Raw genomic sequence first — 21,978 nt, forward strand, 5'->3', positions numbered from 1 at the left:
CAAATTAGCTTTTTAATAGAGATCGAAAGTTAAAAGGGGGCCGAGTCATGGGGGAAAAGCTATTCAGGATCACAGCCAGGCCAGAGCTCGCAGAGAGGGAGGCCAGAGCACGCCTGGGCGAGAGCAGAGAGGCAGCTTTATGAAGCAATGACATTGGAAATCACAGAAAAATCTTTTATACCAGCTAAAGCCAAATGACATTTCTGGTTTTACTTTCTTCTGTGCATCTACAAGAGGCAAAGAGCAAGTGGAGATACGGGAAGCATTTTTAAGAGTAAAGTTCTGAAGCCGTTTAGCAAAGACGGATTTCGGGCCCTTTGATGTGCCTAAATGCATCCAGCCACCCAAAGTTTCCCATGGAAGTTTTAGGACTCACTTTGTACGCAGCTCTGCATGTGCAGTTGTAGTGCCTGTACTCTAACAGTTATAACACAGCTTCTGCCTGACCTCCTCACCTGGCCCGAAGGGACTGAAACACAAACATCGCTGCGGGGAATTGTTTTGGGGGAGGACCACCCGTGACCTGCCATCCAGAAAACTGTTTGGTCTTTAATAATACTGGCAGTGACTTATCGGGGATTAGGGGATGCTGAGGCAGAGGACCGATGGGTCGGGGCGCTGCTCTCAGCTTCCAGGTTGTATTTCCCAGGAAATCTGGAGGATCTGAGGATCTGTTGGTCGGTTGGTGGGTTGGCTGCGTTTGTTTTGGTTTGTTTTGCTTTCTTTTGGTGTGTTTGGTGCGTGTGTGTGAGTTTTAAATGGAATTCGGGCCCGTTTTAGGAGCCTGTTACAGCACCGCCGCACGAAATCCCCGGGAAGCTGCCCCCGCTCGCTGCCGCCACCGCACGGCCCCGTTCCCCGGGGCTCCTGCACGGACCCCCCCACAGCCCACCCAGCTACCACCACCCCGCCGGGGGCTCCGCGGACACCCCCGGCCGCCGGGACCGGCCGGGGGGGAGACACGGGGCGAGGAGACCCCCGGCTCTGAACCCCCCCGGCCCTGAGACCCCCAGCTCTGAGCCCCCCCGGCTCTGAACCCTCCCGGCTCCGAGCTCCCCCCAGCGCACCCCGGCGCCCCCGGCTGTGCCCCCCCTCCCGGAGCTGTCCGCCGCCCGCGGTGCTGATGCCGCCCCCCCCGCCCCGCCCCGCGCCCCCCGCCCCGTTCCCCCCCGCGCCCGCCCCCGCGGCTCCGCGCTCCCGGCAGCCGCATGGCAGCGGCGGCGCTCGGCGAGCGGCCGCGGCCGGCAGCGGCGGGGCGAGGAGCGGCGCCGAGCGGAGGAGGTGAGGTGGTGGTGGTGGTGGGGGGGACACCGGGATGATGGAGGGGACGGCTCGGCTGCAGGCGGGGCCGGGGGGTGGGTGGGGGGCTCGGGGCAGGAGCGGCTCTGCCCCCGCCGCGCCCCCGTCCCCTCCTCCCGGTGCCCGTGTCCGGGGTGCGCTCGGTGCCGCGGTCCCTGCCCCGCGCTGCCCGGCACGGCGGGGCTCGGCCGCTCCGCTCCCGGATTTGGTGCGGGGAGCCCCGCCGGGAGCCGGGGAGCCGGGCGAGGATGCCGGCACCGAGCGCCGGGAGCCCGACTCCTGGCCGCGGCTGAGAGGTGCCGAGGCGGCGAGGAGCGGTGAGAGCGGAGCGGGGCGGGGGGTCGGGGGGACGGGTGGGGGGAAAGCAGCGAGGGAGAGGACCCGCTGCCGGTGCTCCAGCCCCCGCCGAGGGCTGCCGTGGGCTCCCGGGGCCGGGGAGCGGCTCCCATCCTCGGTGCTGCCCGGCCCCGCTGCAGCCGGGCTGGGGCTGTCGGGGTCCGGCTGCGCCTCGCCCCCTGCCCCTGCCCTGCCCCCGGGGCCGCTCCGAGGGCAGGGGGCGGCCGGGGGCGGCACTGGGGGGGGAGCAGCGGCGGCTGGAGAGGCTGGGGCTCGGCTGCGATGAGAGAGCAGCTGTTTAGTCATCTCTCTATATATACTTCCACGATGATGATCGCGTTTTCTGATCGCTTCTGACTGCGTTTAGAGAGGGAGCCGAGAGGCAGGCAGCGCAGCTCACCTTTTAGCCGGAGGAGCGACTGCTCCCCCTCTTCCTCCCCTTCCTCCAGCTGCCCAGGCTCAGCCCCGCTCCGGGGCTCCGAGCATCCTCCCGGCCAGGTAAGGCGTCCTGCGAGCCGGGTGCGGGGAGAAGTTGGCGTGCCTTCATCCTAAGCCTGTTGCTTTTGCCCCCAGATCTCTCCAGCTGGCTGAGGGAGCCAATGCTTTGCAGAAAGTTTTATTATCTGATGTGGCTGGGAAGGGAAAGGAATATGTGACCGAAAGAGGATATTGAAGCTCTGACATATTTTGCTTTTAAGCAAGAGCATCTTTGCTGTCTGAGCCTGACCCAACAAAGGATAGAAAAGGAGAGAACAAACGGTCTGAAGGCTCCTCGCCCCCCTTAGCATTGCGTCTCATCGACAAACTCACATGCTTATCAGTCATTTTAAATCATCCCGGTCTGCTTCCAGAAAGGGAGACACGATGAGATTTTTATTTTGCTTCTGGTTTTGTGAGCTTCTGAAGAGGCACTTATTAAGTATGGCATTGCCAGTGGAAGTTAATGTGGTAAGAACCCATCGCTTATTTCTTGACCCTTTAGGTAAATAGAAATGACTGTTCTCTAAAGTTTTCCTCCAGAGCTGTATTGATCTAGCAGTGCATGCCAGGTTTTTGTTTTGAAACTGGGATCAAACCACGGTGGCAGCGAAGCCAGCTGGCGCTGCGACAGCCAGAGGTGGTCGGGAGGCAGCAGCCGGGGTTGGAGTCCTGGGGAGCCGGAGGGGTCAGGGCACAGCTTTTCTGTCAAAGTATCCGGAGTAAAAGGATCATTTTCTTCACAGATGCTGACTTTAAGTCAGAAGGAAGCAAATTATTTTGTGTACCAGGTCTTCTAAGTGGCACCAACAGGCAACCGATCTTTTGTTAACTAGTTCCTTCCAAATTACATGTTGAAATTACAGTAATTAAAATTCAAAATGTGTGTGTAGGCAAATACATGCTTGTTAGAACTGAAGCGTGTCTGTTTCCTACGCGAGCTGAAGAGACTCAGTCAACTGTACGGTATATTTTGAGCCCAGGCAATTGCTCTCCAACCTGAAGAGAATGGGTAGCAGTTACCGAAACCCAGGCTTGGTGTGCAGAAAAGGAGGCTTCTTTCCATATTTTATGGATAAATTATTTAACTCTTTGTTGTTGTTGTTTGTTTCCTTGTTTGTACCTAGCGTGGTCTGTGCAGCTCTGAATTCCAAATCCAGTCCTACCTCTTTTAATTTTGTCTCATTTCGGGGCAGGGTGGAGTTTCAAAGATTCATGGATAAGAAAACACAAAACCTTTGTGATAGGAGATTTGATTATTCTTCTCCCTCTCAGTCCTTCCTTACAGACACCCAGTTTACAGCTGGAAAAAACATGTATTTTTGAGCATTTTGAGGATCAAAAGGGGCAGATTAATGCAACTTTGAAAATGAAGCACTAAGTTTTCTTAACCAGCTGCATTTCTTTGTCACAGAGAAATGGGATCTAAACTTCTATGAAGAATACCCTTCTCTTTTGTTTCAGTCTCCTGTCCATTTCATGGCTAAGATATTTATAGCTTCCCCACACATACTGCTAGCATAGAAAGACCCATTTTATCTTTAAAAAATGATTTAAAAACGTGTAAGTCACTTATGAGTTACCAGTGCTTTATTAGAACAATTATATGTGAAGTATTTATAGTGCCTCAGCAGCTAATGTAGGTAACCTGGAATTTACAACCAAAGTTATAAGTACAGAAGAGATTTCTAATAAGGTTCCCCAGAGAAATCAGGGAAGATGAGGATCCAGTGTATTGTAGCTGCTCAGGTCACTGTACATCGCCAATCAGTCCTGGTAGAATGGCTGTGCTGGTGTCGCTAATTGAAATTAAAAAGCACAGAAGACAGTTTACCAGCAGGGAAATTAGGGACAGGATGCATTATCTTTGTCTCTTCGCTGTTTGCCTGTGTATATTCAGTGGTTAATGAATGGGATGGCCGTCACTTCGCTGCCTCCTGTTTTGCAGTCCTGTTCTTAACGCAGTGTTTCATAAAAGTTAAAAATCCACCACTGCTGCTAAAAGAAATCGGCAGCTCTGCTGCCTAAGCCCCTGGAGATTGCCTTCCAGCTAAAGACTCGGGCATGTTTTCAAAGTAGTGCAGAGAAAGTTTGCAGTGCTGTGCTCTGCCTCTTCCATGGAAAAAGGATTCTGGTCTCCAGGGCTGTCAGTCTGGCACGACTGATGCAACAAATTCGCTCTTTAGGAGAAGGAGAAAAAATAGTGCATAGTAATATTGAACAATCCTTTATAGCAAAATGTTGTGGGATATTGGCTTGGTGTATAAGCAAAGTGTCTCCTTGGGATAAGCATCACTATGGATTATTGTATGCTTCATAATTACAAAACCTCTTCCAGCAGCAGTAAGATGCTTGCACGAGGGATTTCAGTTGTCCTTTAGATAGTAAAATTGCTCAGAAAGATGCTCCACATTAAGGTGATGAATGTTAATGTGTCCTGAGGAGGAAGAGCATTTCTGGGAGCAGTTCAGTCATTTTCACCACAGATTGATTCCATCATTTTTTATTCAGTATTTTGATGGCTGTTGAAATCAATAATGCTGCAGCCTTACTGGCTGGAATGGCAGCTTTCATATAATTAAAAAAGTTCAGAGTAAAATCGCATAGAAGGCTATCATGTAGAGGATATAATTAGGCTTTGAGGGCCTGAGTCAGTGGAATCAATGGAATCTCCATTGATAAATTGACTTTTGATAGGGCCCCTAATGCATCTTATATGATAATGGTACCTTTCTCCAGACAATTTTATGGTAGAGTTTGAAAAACATTAGGGAAGTAAGAGTAAATATGAGTTAAAACACAAGTAAAATATTCTAAGAACCATCACCAAAGACCAAAAAGAAAAAAAATTCATGGCCAGATCAGAACCACAAATAAATGCTATAATTTCAAGAGAACGTTGATTTCCAGTGGCTGAGGATCTGGACAACTTGGGATATTTTTCGTCTAAAAATCAAGAGTGCATTGAACATATTTCACTTCAGCCTAATAGTCCTTCAGTTCTTAGCCTGAAGGACTTCTGTCTCTGCCTGCTAGGCAACAGCCAAGGTATCCTCCTGCTGGAACAAACCTTGGGTTTGGAGGCTTCCCCGTTCTGATTTTCTTGGTACTCAGCTGGTAGCATAATCCAGAGTGCACATCCTTCACTGACACACGTCCCTGCTGGAAGGTCCGTAAACTTGCACACGTGGGATTCAGCCTACAGATGCTCAGATATTCTGAGCAACATTCCTGCAAAAGTCAGAATTTTCCCCTGGGCCAGTGGAGGGTGCAAGATTTCACAACACTAAAACACATCCCTAAATCCAAGAGAGCAGCAAAATACTGCTGCTGAGCCCAGGTCTTTAATTAAATGTGGAAGAAAATTAATGAAAACCAGAGAAGATTTTGTGCTTCTTTCAACTGATGATGTTCAGGTTCATTACATATCGAACTTTGTTAAGACTGGAAGCCCAGCTCAGGCCAATAGTGGCTTTTCATGACATGATTTCGCTGGGTGAACTGCAGGCTGATTTCAGTGGAGCTCCCAGCTCTTTCTTGACAGCTGTAGTTAAATGGATGAGCACACGAGACTTACACCTGGGGAATCACGGATTAGTCTTGTTTGTAAGGAAGCAAATATAAATTACTGTGTTTATGCTACTTTTAAAATGCTTTTAATGAGGAATCATTTGCTATTCAAAATTTCAATCCATAATAATGCCATAACCTCGCTGAGCTGATTATCATGTGCCTTGTTTAACATCATTCTTCAAACAGGAGACGAGGGCGAGCCGGTTGTTCTAAATTCTTGTGAACGTGCTGATCTATAACTCTAGCACAACGGAGCAAGACACCCTGCCTGACTTTGTGTTGTGTTTGGTTTTGTTCTGTGTTGCAGATGGAACTGATCTGACTTGGGACAGGTCTCCGAAGCAGCCGAAGTGTCTTCTCCAGTAGCAAGGCCTGGGGTCAGCATGGCAGCAGGGGTGGCAGCGTGGCTGCCCTTTGCCAGGGCAGCTGCCATAGGATGGATGCCAGTGGCCAACTGTCCCATGCCACTGGCTCCCACAGAGAAAAACAAGAGGCAGGACGAGCTGATCATTCTCAACGTGAGTGGCAGGAGGTTCCAGACCTGGAGGACTACACTTGAGAGATACCCGGACACTCTGCTGGGCAGCACCGAGAAGGAGTTCTTCTTCAACGAAGACACTAAGGAGTACTTCTTTGACCGGGACCCTGAGGTCTTCAGGTGCATCTTAAATTTTTATAGAACTGGCAAGCTGCACTATCCCAGGTACGAGTGCATCTCTGCCTACGATGAAGAGCTTGCCTTCTATGGGATCCTCCCTGAAATCATCGGGGACTGCTGCTACGAAGAGTACAAGGACAGAAAGCGGGAGAATGCAGAGCGGCTGATGGATGACAACGACTCAGAAAACAACCAAGAAGGGTCCATGCCATCCCTGAGCTTCCGGCAGACCATGTGGCGAGCCTTCGAGAACCCCCACACCAGCACCTTAGCCTTAGTCTTTTACTACGTCACCGGTTTCTTTATTGCTGTCTCTGTGATCACTAATGTCGTGGAAACTGTCCCTTGTGGCACGGTGCCTGGAAACAAGGAGCTTCCATGTGGGGAGAGATACGCTGTGGCTTTCTTTTGCTTGGACACGGCTTGTGTGATGATTTTCACAGTAGAGTATCTGTTGAGACTCTTTGCGGCCCCAAGTCGCTACAGGTTCATCAGAAGCGTGATGAGCATCATCGACGTGGTGGCCATCATGCCATACTACATTGGCTTGGTGATGACCAACAACGAGGATGTCAGTGGAGCCTTTGTGACACTAAGGGTTTTTAGGGTTTTCAGGATTTTCAAGTTCTCTCGCCATTCCCAAGGCTTAAGAATCTTGGGCTACACTTTGAAGAGCTGTGCCTCCGAGCTTGGCTTTCTCCTCTTTTCCCTCACTATGGCAATTATCATCTTTGCAACTGTGATGTTTTATGCAGAGAAAGGGTCCTCAGCAAGCAAATTCACCAGTATTCCTGCTTCCTTTTGGTACACTATTGTAACCATGACAACACTTGGGTGAGTATTACTTTTTCTCTTACTGAGCAGCAGGCAAGCATGTACTGGGAGCTTGACTTCAGTTACTCCTAAGCATTTTTCTGGGTGCATGTTCCAAAAGGGAATGGAATTGTTAAGGACTTGTTTGTTCTTTGCCTGACAACTTCTGGATTTCATGCTTTTGAAAACCTGAATAAAACAGGAAAGGTACTTAAACCCACTTGACAAATGCTTGGCACAATGGTAGATGGATGCAGGAGAAGCAGGGCTGTGAACAGTAGGTCCTGTTTTGCACTCATTTTGAAGCAAAGATAACATGAGTGGAAGGCAGTTGGCAACTGGAGCTTGTGGGTTTTTTTTCAGACATTCATTTGAGCCGTAGGTTTTACACAAAATTGCTGACGTATGTTTTGTCTCTTCTCACAATGTCGGTCACAGTTTCTTTGCTTGACATGCCAGGAATTACAGGTTGCTGAATTCAAATGGCTGTTTTGGGTTGCTATGCTCCTGAAGATGCTCAGTGGTCTCCAGGACATATATATATATTAAAAATATATATATTTTACTTAATTTAGCAACGAACAGGCTTCTTGTCTGTGCTAAGTGCTGAGTTTAAACACTAATAGGAGTATGCTACAGCAGTTGCACTAGAAATTCAAACACTCCTATGGACAGGTACAGAGGTAATGATATAGTCAAAGCAACAGATACGTAGCCTGTAGGGCACTGTTTTTTTCTATTTCATTTCTGTCTCACAGATATTTCTACTGAAATTACAGATTTGTGCTTTGAAAACCTTTGTCAGAATGGCCAACCCCTCACCCTGACAGGGTTACGTAAAAGAAAGTAGGCAATGCCCAAACTTTATAGCTACTTTGCAAAGAGTTTTCCCACCGGGGAGTTCACACAGCTCAGCACTCAGATGTAGACAATTCTCATCCCTGTAATATGGTGACAGGAATGACCACTTCTTCTCTAAGCTGCTTTTGATTTTAAACACTTCTCTGTGCCTATTAGGCATGGACAGGCTCACAGTAGCACTTTTAAATTATTAAAATCATAATTCAGCTGTCAGAAAGGCACAGAATCGGAGCATGTGACAACTGCAAGTCTGAATTTCTTCATTAAAAGAAAATGTGGATGTTTGTCATAGTCACTGGAAGATTTTCTGGTTTCTGTTTAACAACGACTGCACCTATCTTTCTGCCAACACACACGTGTACATCGTTATACCTTTGCCACAAGAAAGTTAGGGCCAAGGAAACATTCGGGGTTGCTTGGGAACAAAACTTTGTTGTAAAATACATGCAGAATGTGCTCTAGAGTGCGATTAAGTCCCTGTTCCCGTCTGTGTGGTGACTTGGTCTCGTTCTCTTTCCCTTCCTTTCTGAACACGTGGGTAGAGAAAACTGAGTGCTCCTGAGGACTTGAAGTGTCCTCAGTACACTGCAATCACCGAAATTATACATGAACGAGTGCTTTAAATGAGTTGACAAGAAATTAAAAAAAAAAAAACAGACGTTTAAACAGAGCTTTTAAGAGTTCATTGGAAAGGGACGTATGAGGAGCTATCCAAGCCTTAAACTTAAACTTGTGGTCTTACTGATTTGGGGTGCTTTGTTGCAGGATTTTCACTAAAAGAGGTGTCTCCAGCACACAGTCTGTCAGCTCAGACTGTGTCATTCTCACAGACTTATGAGATGTACCGAGACCTGGGCGATACCAGCCCCTGAGGAGAGCCTGTGGTCTCCGACAGCCTCTGCCTGCCTCTGACCATGTTCATCGGGCACCGAGCACCTTCCTGACTGAGGACCAGAGGCCAAGCACTCTCTGCTGGCTTGCCCAAAACCCTTGCTAGACAGAGAAGTTGCTCCTCTGAGCTATCAGCCCCTGATTCCTGCTCCCTGTGTCCCTCCAAGAGGCACGCTGGGGTGGCAGTGGTGCAGCCAGGCGCCCCCAGCACCAGCTCATCCCCGGCTGAGCTCCACGGCCCCGAAATGAATGAGCCACAGCGATGAAACCTCCCGGCCCTGGGGCATCCCCATCTTCCTGCCTTGCACCCTGTGGTGTGGGCGGTTAACACCCCCTGCTCCCCTTCATCTGCCCATAAAACCTTTCCGCTTTTCCAAATTGGCATTTTCACCCAATATTTCATCTGCTTCTCTCTTCAGAAATCGTTTAAGTGTGTTTGGAAGGATCTTGTTCCTAATGAGAGCGCTGGCAATGCCCGTCTCACAGAGGCTGCCAAAACCGCAGCCAGAGTCCCCCCCATGCTCCCTGCTCCATCAGACTTCGCCTCCTTAGCAGGTGCCCATTAGCAGCTTCCATTTCAGCCATGCTCAGAGCTTTTATAAATATCTCAAATATTATCTGCTATTTGTCTTTAAAATGTAGCCGGTATTTAAAACAAGAAATTATAAAGTGCAAGGGTTTTTAACTCAAATGCATACACACCTGTATATACATAAATATTTTTGTTTTGAACCCTGAAACATTTAAACCCAGATAATTGAGCATTTTCCTGACACTGTAATTTCTTTCTGTGACAGAGTGCTTTATAAAAGCGATTTGTAAAGCGTAGGATAACTTTTCCCGTGTTACCGAGACATTAAAAAATTAGCTCAATTTATATAAAAGGGAAAAGTTTACTTACTATGAGAAAACAAGGCTATCATTAGGAAAGCATTAACAGATGTTCCAGTTGACTAATGTTAATAATTAAAATAAAAAATCCAAGCCAGATATTTGCTGCTGTAAATTAAATTCATTCAGTTGAAACCAAGGAAGCTGTGGTAGTTTGTCTGAGCTGGCCTCTGTGCTATAGCCTAGTACACGATAGTAATATAGAATTTTCCAAAAGGGTTTTTCCTCTGAGCAAAAGGCACAGAAACAACACTAAAAATGAAAATCCTTCCGTTTTTTTAATTTTATTTTTGTTTCTGTAGCTCAGAATTTCGCTCTGAGGTGTTCTCTCCCATCCTCCCAAGATAACTATCGCTCTGACTGTCCTGGCTCCTTGCAGTTTCGCATCAGCTTTGTTTCGGTGCAAGCCTGTTCATTTTGGAGGAGCCCCGCTCGTTCTCCAGGGCTGGAGGCTTTGCCTCGCTCCCTGCAGAGGCACGTTCAGGGCAGGGCTGTTCAGAAGCCTGAGAGACGTGGCTGTGGTGCAGCAGCGAGCTCTGCTTTCCCCAGCCCCCCGCAGAACAGGGCCTTACCCTGCTGCTTCTCAGCCAGAGCTAAGTGGCCGTGTTACCGAGCATCTGAGTCATGATTCATATTAAATATATATACACCGTGATTTCCTGGGCTCCTGATCAAGCTGCCTGTCTTCCTGAAGCACACACGCGCACGGTTGTCCCATTACCACCACAAATAGGGCTGGACCTGGGCGTGCACAGCCCCAGAGCTCTCCTGCTGTGCCGCGAGGCAGGAGCTGCTCTGCCAGGTTCCTACAGACACAACTCGATCCCCAGATTGACCCGTAAAGGAAAAGCAAGAAAATGCATTTCTTCTGGAGGGTGAAGCACCGCGTATAATAGAGTACGTGCAGCTTGTGGTGGCACTGCTCTGCGAATCGGGGAGAAATGACGGACAACTTGCCAGCTCCTTAGGTAGCTAACGGCCCAAGGAGAAAGGTACAACAGCTTTTCTGGAATGGGAAACAAAGCAAAGGAATTAAATTATACTGACCCTGCGCCTCTGATCCCTCTGCTGTGCTCATCAGCCCTGGTTTAACAGAGGCTGTTTTTAATTTAGCACGATTTAAATTTTGCTCAGGAGGTTTTATAATGAAAGCATTATTCTTGGGTGCATCTTAAATCAATCTGAATTACCGAAACAACTATTCAAAATTAATTCAAAACCAGCTATCCAATTCATGCAGAAACATTCTCCTCGAGAGGCCAGCAGCTACCCACCTTCTCTCCTGCCTTTGGTTCAAGCACCAGTCAAATAAACGTTTGGTTTGCCACCCCCCTCCTTCTGCAGGAGGCCCTGGCCCCCCCAGCCCTCCGCCCCAGGAGCACGCTGCCAGTCCCCATCAGCAGCATTTCCGCCCCCCTCTTGCCTTTAACTACCTCGATATGCAGTAGCCATCAGTTTTACATCTATATTGAGACAGTTTAATTATCATAAATGGTGTTACTTTGTTCCCAGCCTGTTGTTTTTATTTACTTTTAAATGGAGTTTGATTTGGATGGGCCAGCCTCACGCGTCCTCGCCCGCCGCCACGCATTGCAAACAAGGCTGCGGCGCTACGCCTCTCTCCTGCTGCTAAAGCCCAAACCGTTTTTGCCCAGAGCGCGTATTTTTCTAAGCTTTTTATAGCTGTTTTCATTCCACCTGACAACAGCAGTATGTTTCAGGCTCTCAGGCAGCATCTGCGACCTGCACCGTGGGCTCCAAATCCCAGCGGTGAGATCTGCAGCACCGCGTCTGCCTCTGCCCGCGCCCTGCTGCACACCGGGGCGCCACAGCCGGGCCCTGGCCGGGGGTGCCCAAACCCACCCCAGCCCCAGAGCTGGTGGCCCTAAAGCAGGCATTTTAGATAGCGTCCCTGATGGCATTTTAGAGCGTGCTGCAACCACAGGAGGGTGAAACACCTGTGTCACAGCCTGAGGGAGCTGTCAAGATCTCAGGGTTCTTTGTGTCACGAATCTAGTAGTTTGGGTGACCAAAGAGCAGAGATTTGTGATGGGTTTTGTTTGGGCTGGAGTTTAAGGCCGTGCTGCATGATCTTCTGTTGTGTAAGGAAGGCTGAGCTCCCACCGCTCACCACCCTCACGGTGGTCCTAGGAGAATCTGTCTTCTCCCTGGCCTCATAATTTGCAAGAAGCACGGTTTTGATCCCATGTTTTTGGGATCAGCACCCGGCTTTCAGATTCAGCTGCACGGAGCTGGAAAGATACACGGCATGCGCCGGGACAGCACGGATGCATCTATAGCTTATATTCAAGGAACCAGGTTAACACTAGGGAGTCACTAAAACATGTGCCGGCCTAGCTGTGTCAACAGCCTGACCTGGGGTGGGACTGGGAATTCCTTGCAGTTGTCATTATCGGGGTGCTTAGGGAGCTGGGGTTTGGGGGCAGGGGCCTGTTCAGGTTTATTTGCGTTGTTCTGGCTGGTGCCCCGCGGGTGCAAAGCGGGGAGCGAAACAGCAAGGCAGAACTGACACTTGATCAAGAGTTTCTGAAAGAAACGATATTAGCTGTGTTGATTTCTTGGGCTATTTTATTGGTATTCTACCCTGGAGAAGGAACGGGATGAAATTGAAGCAGTGAAACGGGACGCGAGGCGCTTACTGCCAAGCGCTGACAGCTGGGCGAGAGCAGGCTCCCGGCGCACTGACCGCATCGCTTGCAGGGGCTGCCAGCGCCGTGCGAGGAGATCTCTTTGCAGTTACTCCTCCCGTGCAAAGTGCTGAAACCACTCGGGCTGATAATAACCTTCATTCACCCTCCTTCGTGCAAACTCAGAGGAGTTTGCAAAGTAAGGAAAACAATAAATCATCTCTGGAGCGCTGCCACGCCGGGTTCTCTGGAAAGATTGCAGCTTGGCCCCGTAATCACATTTTGCGTGTCACTACTTCAGTAACTGCCATTAAACCGAATCAGAAAAATTGCTTTAATAGAAATGCTACTTTGCATATTTACCATCATCAGTGGAAAGACAGATGAGATGTGGGGTGGTTCCTTTGTAAAGCAAGGCGCTAAAATTTCATCACTCTCACCACTTCCTACCCAGTCAACAATTCGTATATCCACAGGCCAGAGAATAGCTTGAATTTAATATACAGAAAGTCCAATCAAACAATGAATTGATGGAGCTACACAAAGAAGCCATTTTCCTGAGCTTTCATTCTCTTGACTCCAGCTTCATCTTATATGAAATGTGTATCAATTTTCTTCCCCTAATGGATTTACAGATATTGTGTGTGAAATGTCTTTGTATCAGAAACTACAGATGGAACCTTTTTCCTTCGCTATCTTGACGTAAATCTCAGGCAAGCATCTCATTTTTGAGCTATTTGTATTCACCAGAACCCCAGAAGTATTAAAATACCTTTACTCATTCTCATGGCAAGTAGAATTCACGGGATTTTTCTCCTTCTTAAAAAAAAAAAAAAAAGAGGGAATTTATTTGTCCTTAGATTTTTTGTAGCTTTGGGTATTTGTAACAATTGCACATATGTGCAAATATCCCATTTTTAATAGGCAAGACAAAATAACTTTCCTTTAAGGTAAAGTCATTGTGTGAGAAGTAAATTATTTGAATAATGTCGAGTAATGGTACTGTCTAAAATTATAACACGTCTACTAAATTTACCAACGGGAGCCTTGGCAGAGATGCATCTTTAGCAACTGAATTAAGAATTTTTTCTTAGCTCCTCTTTCTTTTTTTTCCCCTTTCCAGCCTGCATCATAGTGAGTGCCTGAGAAACGCAGATTAAGATAACATTGTATTTTTGCCCGAGATGAAGGGAAGTGATTGGCTTGCTGACTTGGATCGGAGTTATTTTTAGTCTCATAAAATGATAATTTCATAATAGCGCTGACCCAGTAAAAGTAATTAGTTTACATCGATCAGCTGAAAATAGGGGACAGAGTAGCCACTGCCAGTAGGAGAGCAGCACAAGGGGAGGGGAAGCTAAAGGCCCTGCAACGAATTAGCCCGAACTGATTACGTCTCTTGGCTGACTGCAGCCCGTGCACTTGAAATCAGCTTTCAGCATGAAGTGCGGGCAGAGGCACGGCTTCCCTGGCACTGCCGAGGGGATTTCGGAGCGCCTCCAGCCCAGTGCTCACATCACAGCCGAGGCGAAGCCCCCCCAGTGCCAGCATCCGTGGGTCTGGTGTGGGGTGCGGAATGTGGCAGAGAACTCCTGGCCCACTTTCATGTTAAGGAAATGATACGAGGCAGCTTTTGTTGCTAATTTAAATGGATCCCTACCCTCAGGGCAGCTGAAGACAGAAGGTGGGAACACCTGTGACCCTGGGCACTCAGGTGGGGCCACCTCATTAAAAGAAAAAAAAAAAAAAAAGGCAGAAAGCTACAGAAAGCTGTAAGATAATTGGAGAAACTTTTCTCAGCTTAGTGTCAACAGCAATCTTCCATGGCACCCACCACGCTTACAGCTGGGTTTGAGTCTCCAGCAGAGAGCCTCGGCTGTACCAGGGCTCCTAAATGAACAGCTCCGTTGTTACCTGTGCGGCTCTGCGGGGCTTGGGGGAGGCTGGGTACAGCTGGCATTTAATGCAGGCTGTGTCTTCCTGCCCTTCATACCCACCCATGCAGAAGTGCACAGGGACGGAGCTGCCACAGCGTGTTATCAGAGGACGGAGCTGGTTTATTTATTTTTAATGCAGCACAAGCCTCAGAAATGGAGATCTCCGATCCTAGCTGTTGGTTCCTGCATTACCCGGGGAAGTGCTCTGAGAAGATGCACCTGGGCATGACCCCGGGCGCAGGAGGACCCGGCCTCGGCTCCCCTCCAGGCCTGCAGCAGGGTCTGGCAGCCCCGGGGCTGTGCAGAAGGAAAGAGCCCCCATTAGGTCATTTATCCATTGCCCTCCTGCTCTCACCGCTTCGACATCCAGCACAGATTTTTTTTTTTTCTGTCAAACTCTACCACATCCACTGTAAATTTGTTAATATTTTCCGTTGGGCAGGCAGCCTGCCGCATGTTTTCTCAGCTGTGTGCCACTCCCTCAGAGCTTTCGTACAATCCTACAGCAAAATATTGCTCTCATGTTTCCCGTAGAGCCAGCGGTGGCATCCTGCCTTCCCGCAGAAGCGCAGCCAGGCGCTCCCAGACACACCAAACCCCAGCCCGACGGGGCTGCCACCTGCGATGTGGCCCAGTGGGAGCCCCCAGCCACTGCTCCGGGTGCCACCGTCCCGGGCTATGCCCCAAACACCCCGCGGAAGGGGTGCCTGTCCTCCCTGTGGGTCGTGCTCCTGGACGGGCACTGCCCACAGAAACAGATCGTGTCTGTTTAACTATTTACCAGTGCTACATTAGAGCGCATTCAAGGGCTGTAATTCACCTCTTAAGGTTACAAGTAAGCGTGGAAGAGTTATTTTAAAATCAATATCTAGCAGAATGCCATTGTTCCAACATTAAAACCTGCTGGGAAATTACTAGGAGGCATGTGGCAAGTCAAATCACTGCCTGCCAGAGGAGGAAACAATTCATTACTTCTTTAAAAGGTGCAAATCTTTACTGGCTTTTCGTTTTGGTTTGCAGCCTGAGAAATGGTGCCGGAGCATCTGGCTCTTTCTTTCTCTCATTCTTTAGTGATTTCATTCTTTTGTTTTGGCTCTACTTCACGGACTTCTCCTTGCTTTCTGCATGGCTTTGGGTCTGGGGACGAACACTGCGGCATCGCCGCCAGTTCTGTCGCTCTTCCTGATGGAGGCCAGCACTTGGCGTATGAATTCTCTCTCACCTATAAAAGCATCTGCAACAACAACAAAACCAAAGTGGGCAGCCACTCAAAGTCATTTCATGAGCAGGCTCTTCACCGCGAGGATTCAAGAGAGCCATTGAGCAGATCGCCTGGGGAAGCCTGCTGCTTTCATCTTGCCCTGCCATCTGCAGCAAAATTAAAACACAGATCAGCTTTAGCTTTTTGCCTTCAGGACTTTGCAAAATTTGGCTGATGTATGTCCCCAGAAAGCCCTTGAGAAGGATTGTTTGCTTCTGAAGAGAGTAACCCTGCAGAATTGGGCTACGTGCCCCTGGAACCGACGCTTAAGCGCTGAGATGCAGAGGGCTCGGTGCAACGGTGCCGGGGAGCCTCCTAATAACAAGGTCAAACAACTCAAGTGATGTATCCTGCCGTGTGGACGGCAGCTGCAGGTTACAACGTGCACACACAGGGTGCAATGAATGCGGCGGTGGCAGTGCTGCAGCGATCGGCACAGGCAGAGCTCGCCCAGCCCGCCCGGCACCCAGCAGCACGAGAGCTGTCACGCTTTTTACCAGCTCCCGTTAACCAAACAACACGTCCTCAACGTTTTGAAGTACCCTTAGCTTTTTGTTACAGGTAATTATTTTTCATATACTAACTGCTTTATTCTGTCTGTACACGTGATTCCCCTTTGCCACCTAAAAGACCCAAATTGCTGCTGTTTTTCTCATCTTGCCTGTAGATGCAGGGTTTCACATCAGACGTGAAAACAACAGAAGATAAACTCTTCGTTCACTTTCAGCCTTTAAAATATAAATGCACAGCTTGAAGATCACAGGATTTCACCCCACAACTCAACAGTCCCTTTGCTTCTTCTCTGTGCTAAGCAAAACGCTTCTTACTATTATTTTGTTCTGCCTATTTTCTCGCCCATTTGCCACAACCCTCAGTCCCTTGTCAGTACAGTCTACGTGCACTTTTGGCCTATAATTTGAAGACAACACATCTTCAGCAGTACACGCGATTTTTCTACATTTGTATGAGCTGCAGCACAAGGGAGTCATCCTCCTTAAATATTAATTACAGTCACCATGATGAGAACAAAAATAACACATTATTTTTCAATTGAAAAGGATAATACAAGCCAGCTATTCTTGCAGCCTAATGCTTGGCAGAAGTAAGCTATCTTCAAAAGGAAAGCTAAAATGAGAGAGAGCTGTTCTGAGCTGCTTTCTCCTAGAGTCCATCCACATTAGCGTCTCAGTTTGGATCAGGAGCACCCTTTGAAAGCAAACTCTCAATCATCCTGTCCTTCCTGCAGCTTGGCTCACAGTGCAAAGAGGTTGCAGAGCACGCCAACAGCATCCCTGCCGGATGGAATATGGCTGAGAGACGCGCTGAAGGAATGTGCCTAATGTGCTCTTACTGCTAATGGGTGCTCAGGCCGTGAACCAGACTAGCACTAGTCTAAAATTAACCCTCCCCGAGGTGCGTACGGGGGGGATGCTGGGTCCTTCCACTCCAGAGCTCAGCTCCTGGTGAGTCCCACAACCTGCTAATGCAGATACAAACTTACTCTTTCCCTGCATTTGATTTCAGAGCTCATTTTCAGTTATATCCCTGTTTTAGCATCTTTTGAGGTTTCAAAATTTTCGTGGTCCTTTGTCATCAGTATTAAATGAACGAGAGCTCCAATGGTTTCTTTCTGCCTCTTCAGAGGGAAGATAGAAGTAGGCTGTTGTCGATTTAACAGAATCTGACACCTCCGTTACTCTACTGTATGAGAGTCTTTTTCTAGTAATCAGTGTCTGAAATGAGTGGAAACAGGACTTAAATTTACCACTTTGAGCATGAATCAATGAAGCATTATTGCCAACACACATCCTTCGCTGTCACACATTTCAGTTGTGCCGTTGGTTCAGAAAGATTTAAAAGCCTGTCTCCCACCCAGCTTTGCACCTGTGAGATATCCTTTTTATCGAACTCACTCTCTGATCTCCGCATAATTAACCAAAATATGAAATCCTTAGCTTCTGCTGTGTGTGTGCGTGCTTTAAAACTTCCTGCAAGACCACTAGATTGTGTACAGATGGGCAATCACGGTCAGCTCACAGGAGGCAATCACAACTTTTACTTGGTGCCTCTTTCGTTTTCCTGCCTACTTACATCTGCCTAACCGTCTGTTCATCAATCCAGGGAGCATCCATCATGTAATAGGATGAGTCCTACTGAGTCAGACACTCGGCTTCAGTTCACGAAATGAGTTGGCATGATATCCTAGCCTTGGCATGCTGTATGCAAAGACTTCAGCCCTTTTAGATATTTTTCTGCTACAGAGGAATAGCAGGACAGATTAAATAATAGAAACATTCATTCAGCAAGACAGTTGTTGAATGAAAACATGCAAAACAGATCAAATTAGGTGAAAGTCACCTCTCTTGCTAAGGGTAAAAACAAGTAGTAAGCAGGGCCAAAGGTACACAAGATTTGGGCTGCAGAGGGCTGAGCAGGATGAATTCCACCACTAATGAGCTTAGTGAATAAGCTCATTACCTAATGAGCTCTATTGAACAAGCTTGATTTCCAGTCTAGGGGAAGCCTTCTGAATAGATAAAATGTAGGTAAACAGCTACCTCAGTTTACAGACAGAAAATGTATCTGTAGCTCAAGAGCAAAGTCACTGTCATTGCCAGATACTTTCTTGAGAGCACAGATGACAAGACTGCAATGTTTTTTACCTCTTGGTGGAAAAAAAAAAAAAAAAAAAAAGCATGAGTTCGTGGATCAGAAGAGCACCAAATGGTAGATGCTGCTTTCCAGGTTTGACCATCCTTTACAAATTCAGATGCCAACAAGGATGCACGCTAACATGACTCGTTAAAACACACATCCTAAAACCTTTCCTCTGGGGTTACCAAAGGACTGTTCTGCCCTCCATGGAGACATCACAGAGCTGGACTGGGTAACCCGCAGAGGTCCTCTCCAACCACAAACATTCCATGGTTCTATGAATAAATGCTGCTGAAATGGCCTATTTCCATGGATGTCCACTTAAATCCCAACCTTACTTTTGTGACCTGAGAAGACACGTCAAGAAATCTCACATCCACACTGTCCTGTCACAGATCTTGTGGGCAATTTTTTACAAGGCAGGAGTCTTCAAATATCTAGTCTGTAAGGAATAGTCCATTGTGTATCCACACACTGCTTAACATAATTTTCAGTTCTGTCAGATCGGAAAAAGGAGAAAATGAGATTTCAGAAGAGGCTAGATCTACAAATGCTGAAAGAAAAATCTTTAAATCTTAATTTTGTCTTCGGCATAGTAACACTTGTACTTATTTTTACCATCTTTTCTTAGCCAGCAGAAGATTTTCAGCAGATACTGAAGAGTTGTTAAAACTGTTTAGCTCCTATAGTTGTGCCACTCAGACACTGCCTCTGTCCATCCCTTGCCTGTTCTCATCTGAGCAGAGCTGGAATATGTTTGAAGAGCAAAAGGGGAGGAACATGTCTGAACTTCATGGAAAAAAAAAAAAAGCTAACTTGGTGGGAGATAAAGAATTTTGAGGAGAAAACAGGTGTTCAGTCTTTAAAAAAATGTATTTAAAGCTATGCATGCATGCCCTCAAGTGCACATCACAGGGTAAACAAACAGGCGCACAGCTCACTTGTACGTGTCAGTATATATTCGCATGATTGCAGCATGAAAGTCTGGCACCAAATGTACTGTGAACTGAAAATGAATTTCAGCAGCTTTTATGATTCATTTTTTGTCAGAAACAAATGAGGCGTCTGTAGCTTCCTCGTTAGCTGTGTCCAGTGAGGTTCGTTCACTGCTGCTGCACATGAGGCCTGCTCGGACCAGGCCGCAGCTGCACGCTCTGAGCACAAAGGGTGTCAGGAGGAACATCATCACACTCAGTGATTTACACCAGGGAAAATGAAAGTCGGTGACAGTAGAACAGGCTCTGTGGATACAAATAGGTAGGGAGTGATTTGGGAGACGTTCCATGCTACCTTCATGGGAAGGCCATCATGGTGAGAGGTGCCTTTGAGCTCTGGGCCCTCCCCAGTGCTGCGTCTCACCTTCCTTGTTTCACCAGCGCTTGCTTTGGATATCCTGGGAAGAGTGGAGATTTCTAGTGCTCAGTGTTAGGTAGATAAGGCGTTTAAGAAAACCGTTGGATAGACTTTGTGTGTAGCCATTAATAACTGCTCTCCTGGCAATATCAAAACAGCGTGGGCAGGCAGCGCTTCTACTACCTGTAGCTCTTGTCTGTACAGTAAATTAAATCCACCTGTTAAATCATTGCAAACAGAGAAAAGGCGTTTATCCGAGCACGTGTGCTTACTGAATGCTTTCATTTGCTTATGATGGAAAACATTGGTGACTAAAGTCACGTCAGACCAGGCCTTGTGGGATGCTGAGATGCGCACAGACGTGCGTTTTGAAATGCGCCCTCCCCTCGGAGCAGCACCTTCAGAGGACAGGCGGGGGGCAGCCAAACGGAGCCTCGGGCACACAGCTCGTGGTATGGCCGCTGGGCAGGAGCAGGGCCTCTGCTGAGCGTGGTGTACACCAACAGGCAGCTTAACACGAACGCATGCCAACCGTATTCGTGCAGCACAGCAGGGTAGCGGGAGTTATCTGTCAGCGTGGCCGAGCAGCGGGGAGCGGGCAGACGGCCTCCCAGAGCCTTGATGTGTCCTGTTGATCGATGAGTCTTAGCTGGCCCTCGGCCTCGTGGCTGGACTGCACTGCAAGCCGCCTCTTTCTCTAAAGGTCATCATCAGAGTTGATGCGGAATGCCATAAAACACGGTGTAGAAGTAGGCTGCCTCGTGTCCTGCATTTCTGGCCAATGTTTTCTCTCATCGGCTGTCACGGTGGCTTAGGGTAATGGGGTTCTGAAGGCTATATATGATTGCCGAGGGACACTGAAGAGGGGATTTTCAAATGGCTGTGACTATTCTCACCCAGTCTTATCAGCAGGGGAAGATATAAATGAAAACACAACAGTGTCTTTGCTTTTGTGCAAGCCACCACTGTAACTCAAGACAAAAAGCTTCATGTGAGCAAGGCAAAATGATGCCAACTCCATGCTTCCCACAGCAACTTTCAGCGGGTGTTTGGGAAGGGCCTGATGACCATTTGTCAATTAGCTGTGTGAATGTCTGTGCCGGGATTCTCAGGGAGAAGTGAGATTTAAATTCTGCCCCTGGCTGTGAAATGACAGAGCTGCAAGGCTCTGTGCCCGGCTCTTCCAGGCTCCCACAGCAGGCAGCTGCCCTCACTGCCCCGAGGGAGCTCACGGGGGGCAGCTGCTCCCCCAGCTCCGCTAGCAGCTTAGGCAACCTCAGCAATCAAACGGGAATTTATGCACACCAAAAATGATGCCCTAGACTTCATGAGTTACTAACTGCTCGGGCTACGAACTTTATAGAGGGAAAAACTCTGAAAAAGCTGAATCCCCAGCTTTCTGGAGTTTGGTCAGGTAGACACGCATGGTCGGCTATCCCTCCCAGCCCAAACTCAGACCGTTCCAGTCACAGTTCTGCTGCAGGACAGGCACTGGTCCCACCGCACGGCTGAAAGACCCGTGGGCCAGAGAGAGGGGTCACGGCAGTGGTCCTACAGCACCCACATCAGCGATCGGCTCAAATGGCTCACTTCCAGACATGCAATGCAATCTAAATAAAATATCAAAGAACTCAACCTCTTCTCACAGATAAAAGGAGAGAATGGTTAAAAAGAAAAAAAAAAAAATCACACAGAATTATAGATGATAGAATAAAAGATGTTCTACAGGTTTGTTTTCCTGCTTCATAGGGAAAGACCAAAAATGATTTAGCAAAATGATAGCAGAAGTTGCTGCCTTCCCAGAAGCTGAGTTAGTATTAATAATAAAATACTGTAAATAATGAATCTACAACATCATCAAGCCAAGAAACGTATGTATGTTAAAAAAAAAATAGAAAAGCATCTCCCCAGGCTTTGGCAAAAGGTTGTCCTTCAGATGAGACTGCAGATGGGCTGTTTCGCTCGCTGTCAGTGACTTAATGAAGCGGTTACGTCTCTTCCACATCTGCTTTATCTATCCTGTGCTTGAAAGTATTTCTGTTACTGTACTGGCCTCTCCTCGCGTTAGAGTTTATCTACAATTCATCACTTTTAATAGATGATAGCTGTAATGCATTCAGACAGGAGAAAAAACAATTCACCTGTCTACCACACAATACTTGGAATTAGAAAAATTGGATGTCAGTGTCTCAGGCAGTTGGGCATTCTCAAAAATTTTACCCAGAAGCTTACCAAAATGGAATGTATGCACTTTGTGCCAAATACTGTCACACAGTATACAAAATGTTAAATAGCAGCAAAATCAGTCCACTTGAATTGCAATAT

At 47.8% G+C, this 21,978-nt stretch overlaps 1 protein-coding gene and 1 long non-coding RNA gene across 4 annotated transcripts in view; one reads left to right on the forward strand and one right to left on the reverse strand.

Moving 5' to 3' along the window:
* The first annotated feature begins 6,068 nt into the window (after window positions 1-6,068).
* The window catches only part of KCND3 (potassium voltage-gated channel subfamily D member 3), a 110,226-nt gene continuing 94,316 nt past the window's right edge, over window positions 6,069-21,978 (forward strand). For both annotated transcript variants that reach the window (XM_068659846.1, XM_068659847.1), the window contains exon 1: window positions 6,069-7,177. In XM_068659846.1, coding sequence (XP_068515947.1) covers window positions 6,069-7,177 — 1,109 coding nt within the window. The remainder of the gene's footprint in view (window positions 7,178-21,978) is intronic.
* The window catches only part of LOC137843993 (uncharacterized), a 97,144-nt gene continuing 82,336 nt past the window's right edge, over window positions 7,171-21,978 (reverse strand). Inside the window, exon 3 of one of the 2 annotated variants that reach the window (XR_011089765.1) lies at window positions 7,171-7,345. This is a non-coding gene — a long non-coding RNA (uncharacterized lncRNA). Of the gene's footprint in view, window positions 7,346-8,353; window positions 10,806-21,978 lie in introns of those variants that run through there. The other variant, XR_011089763.1, reaches the window with a different exon arrangement.

The sequence above is a fragment of the Anas acuta genome, chromosome 24 (assembly GCF_963932015.1).
Source record: "Anas acuta chromosome 24, bAnaAcu1.1, whole genome shotgun sequence".
In the NCBI taxonomy this organism is placed as follows: Eukaryota; Metazoa; Chordata; class Aves; order Anseriformes; family Anatidae; genus Anas; species Anas acuta.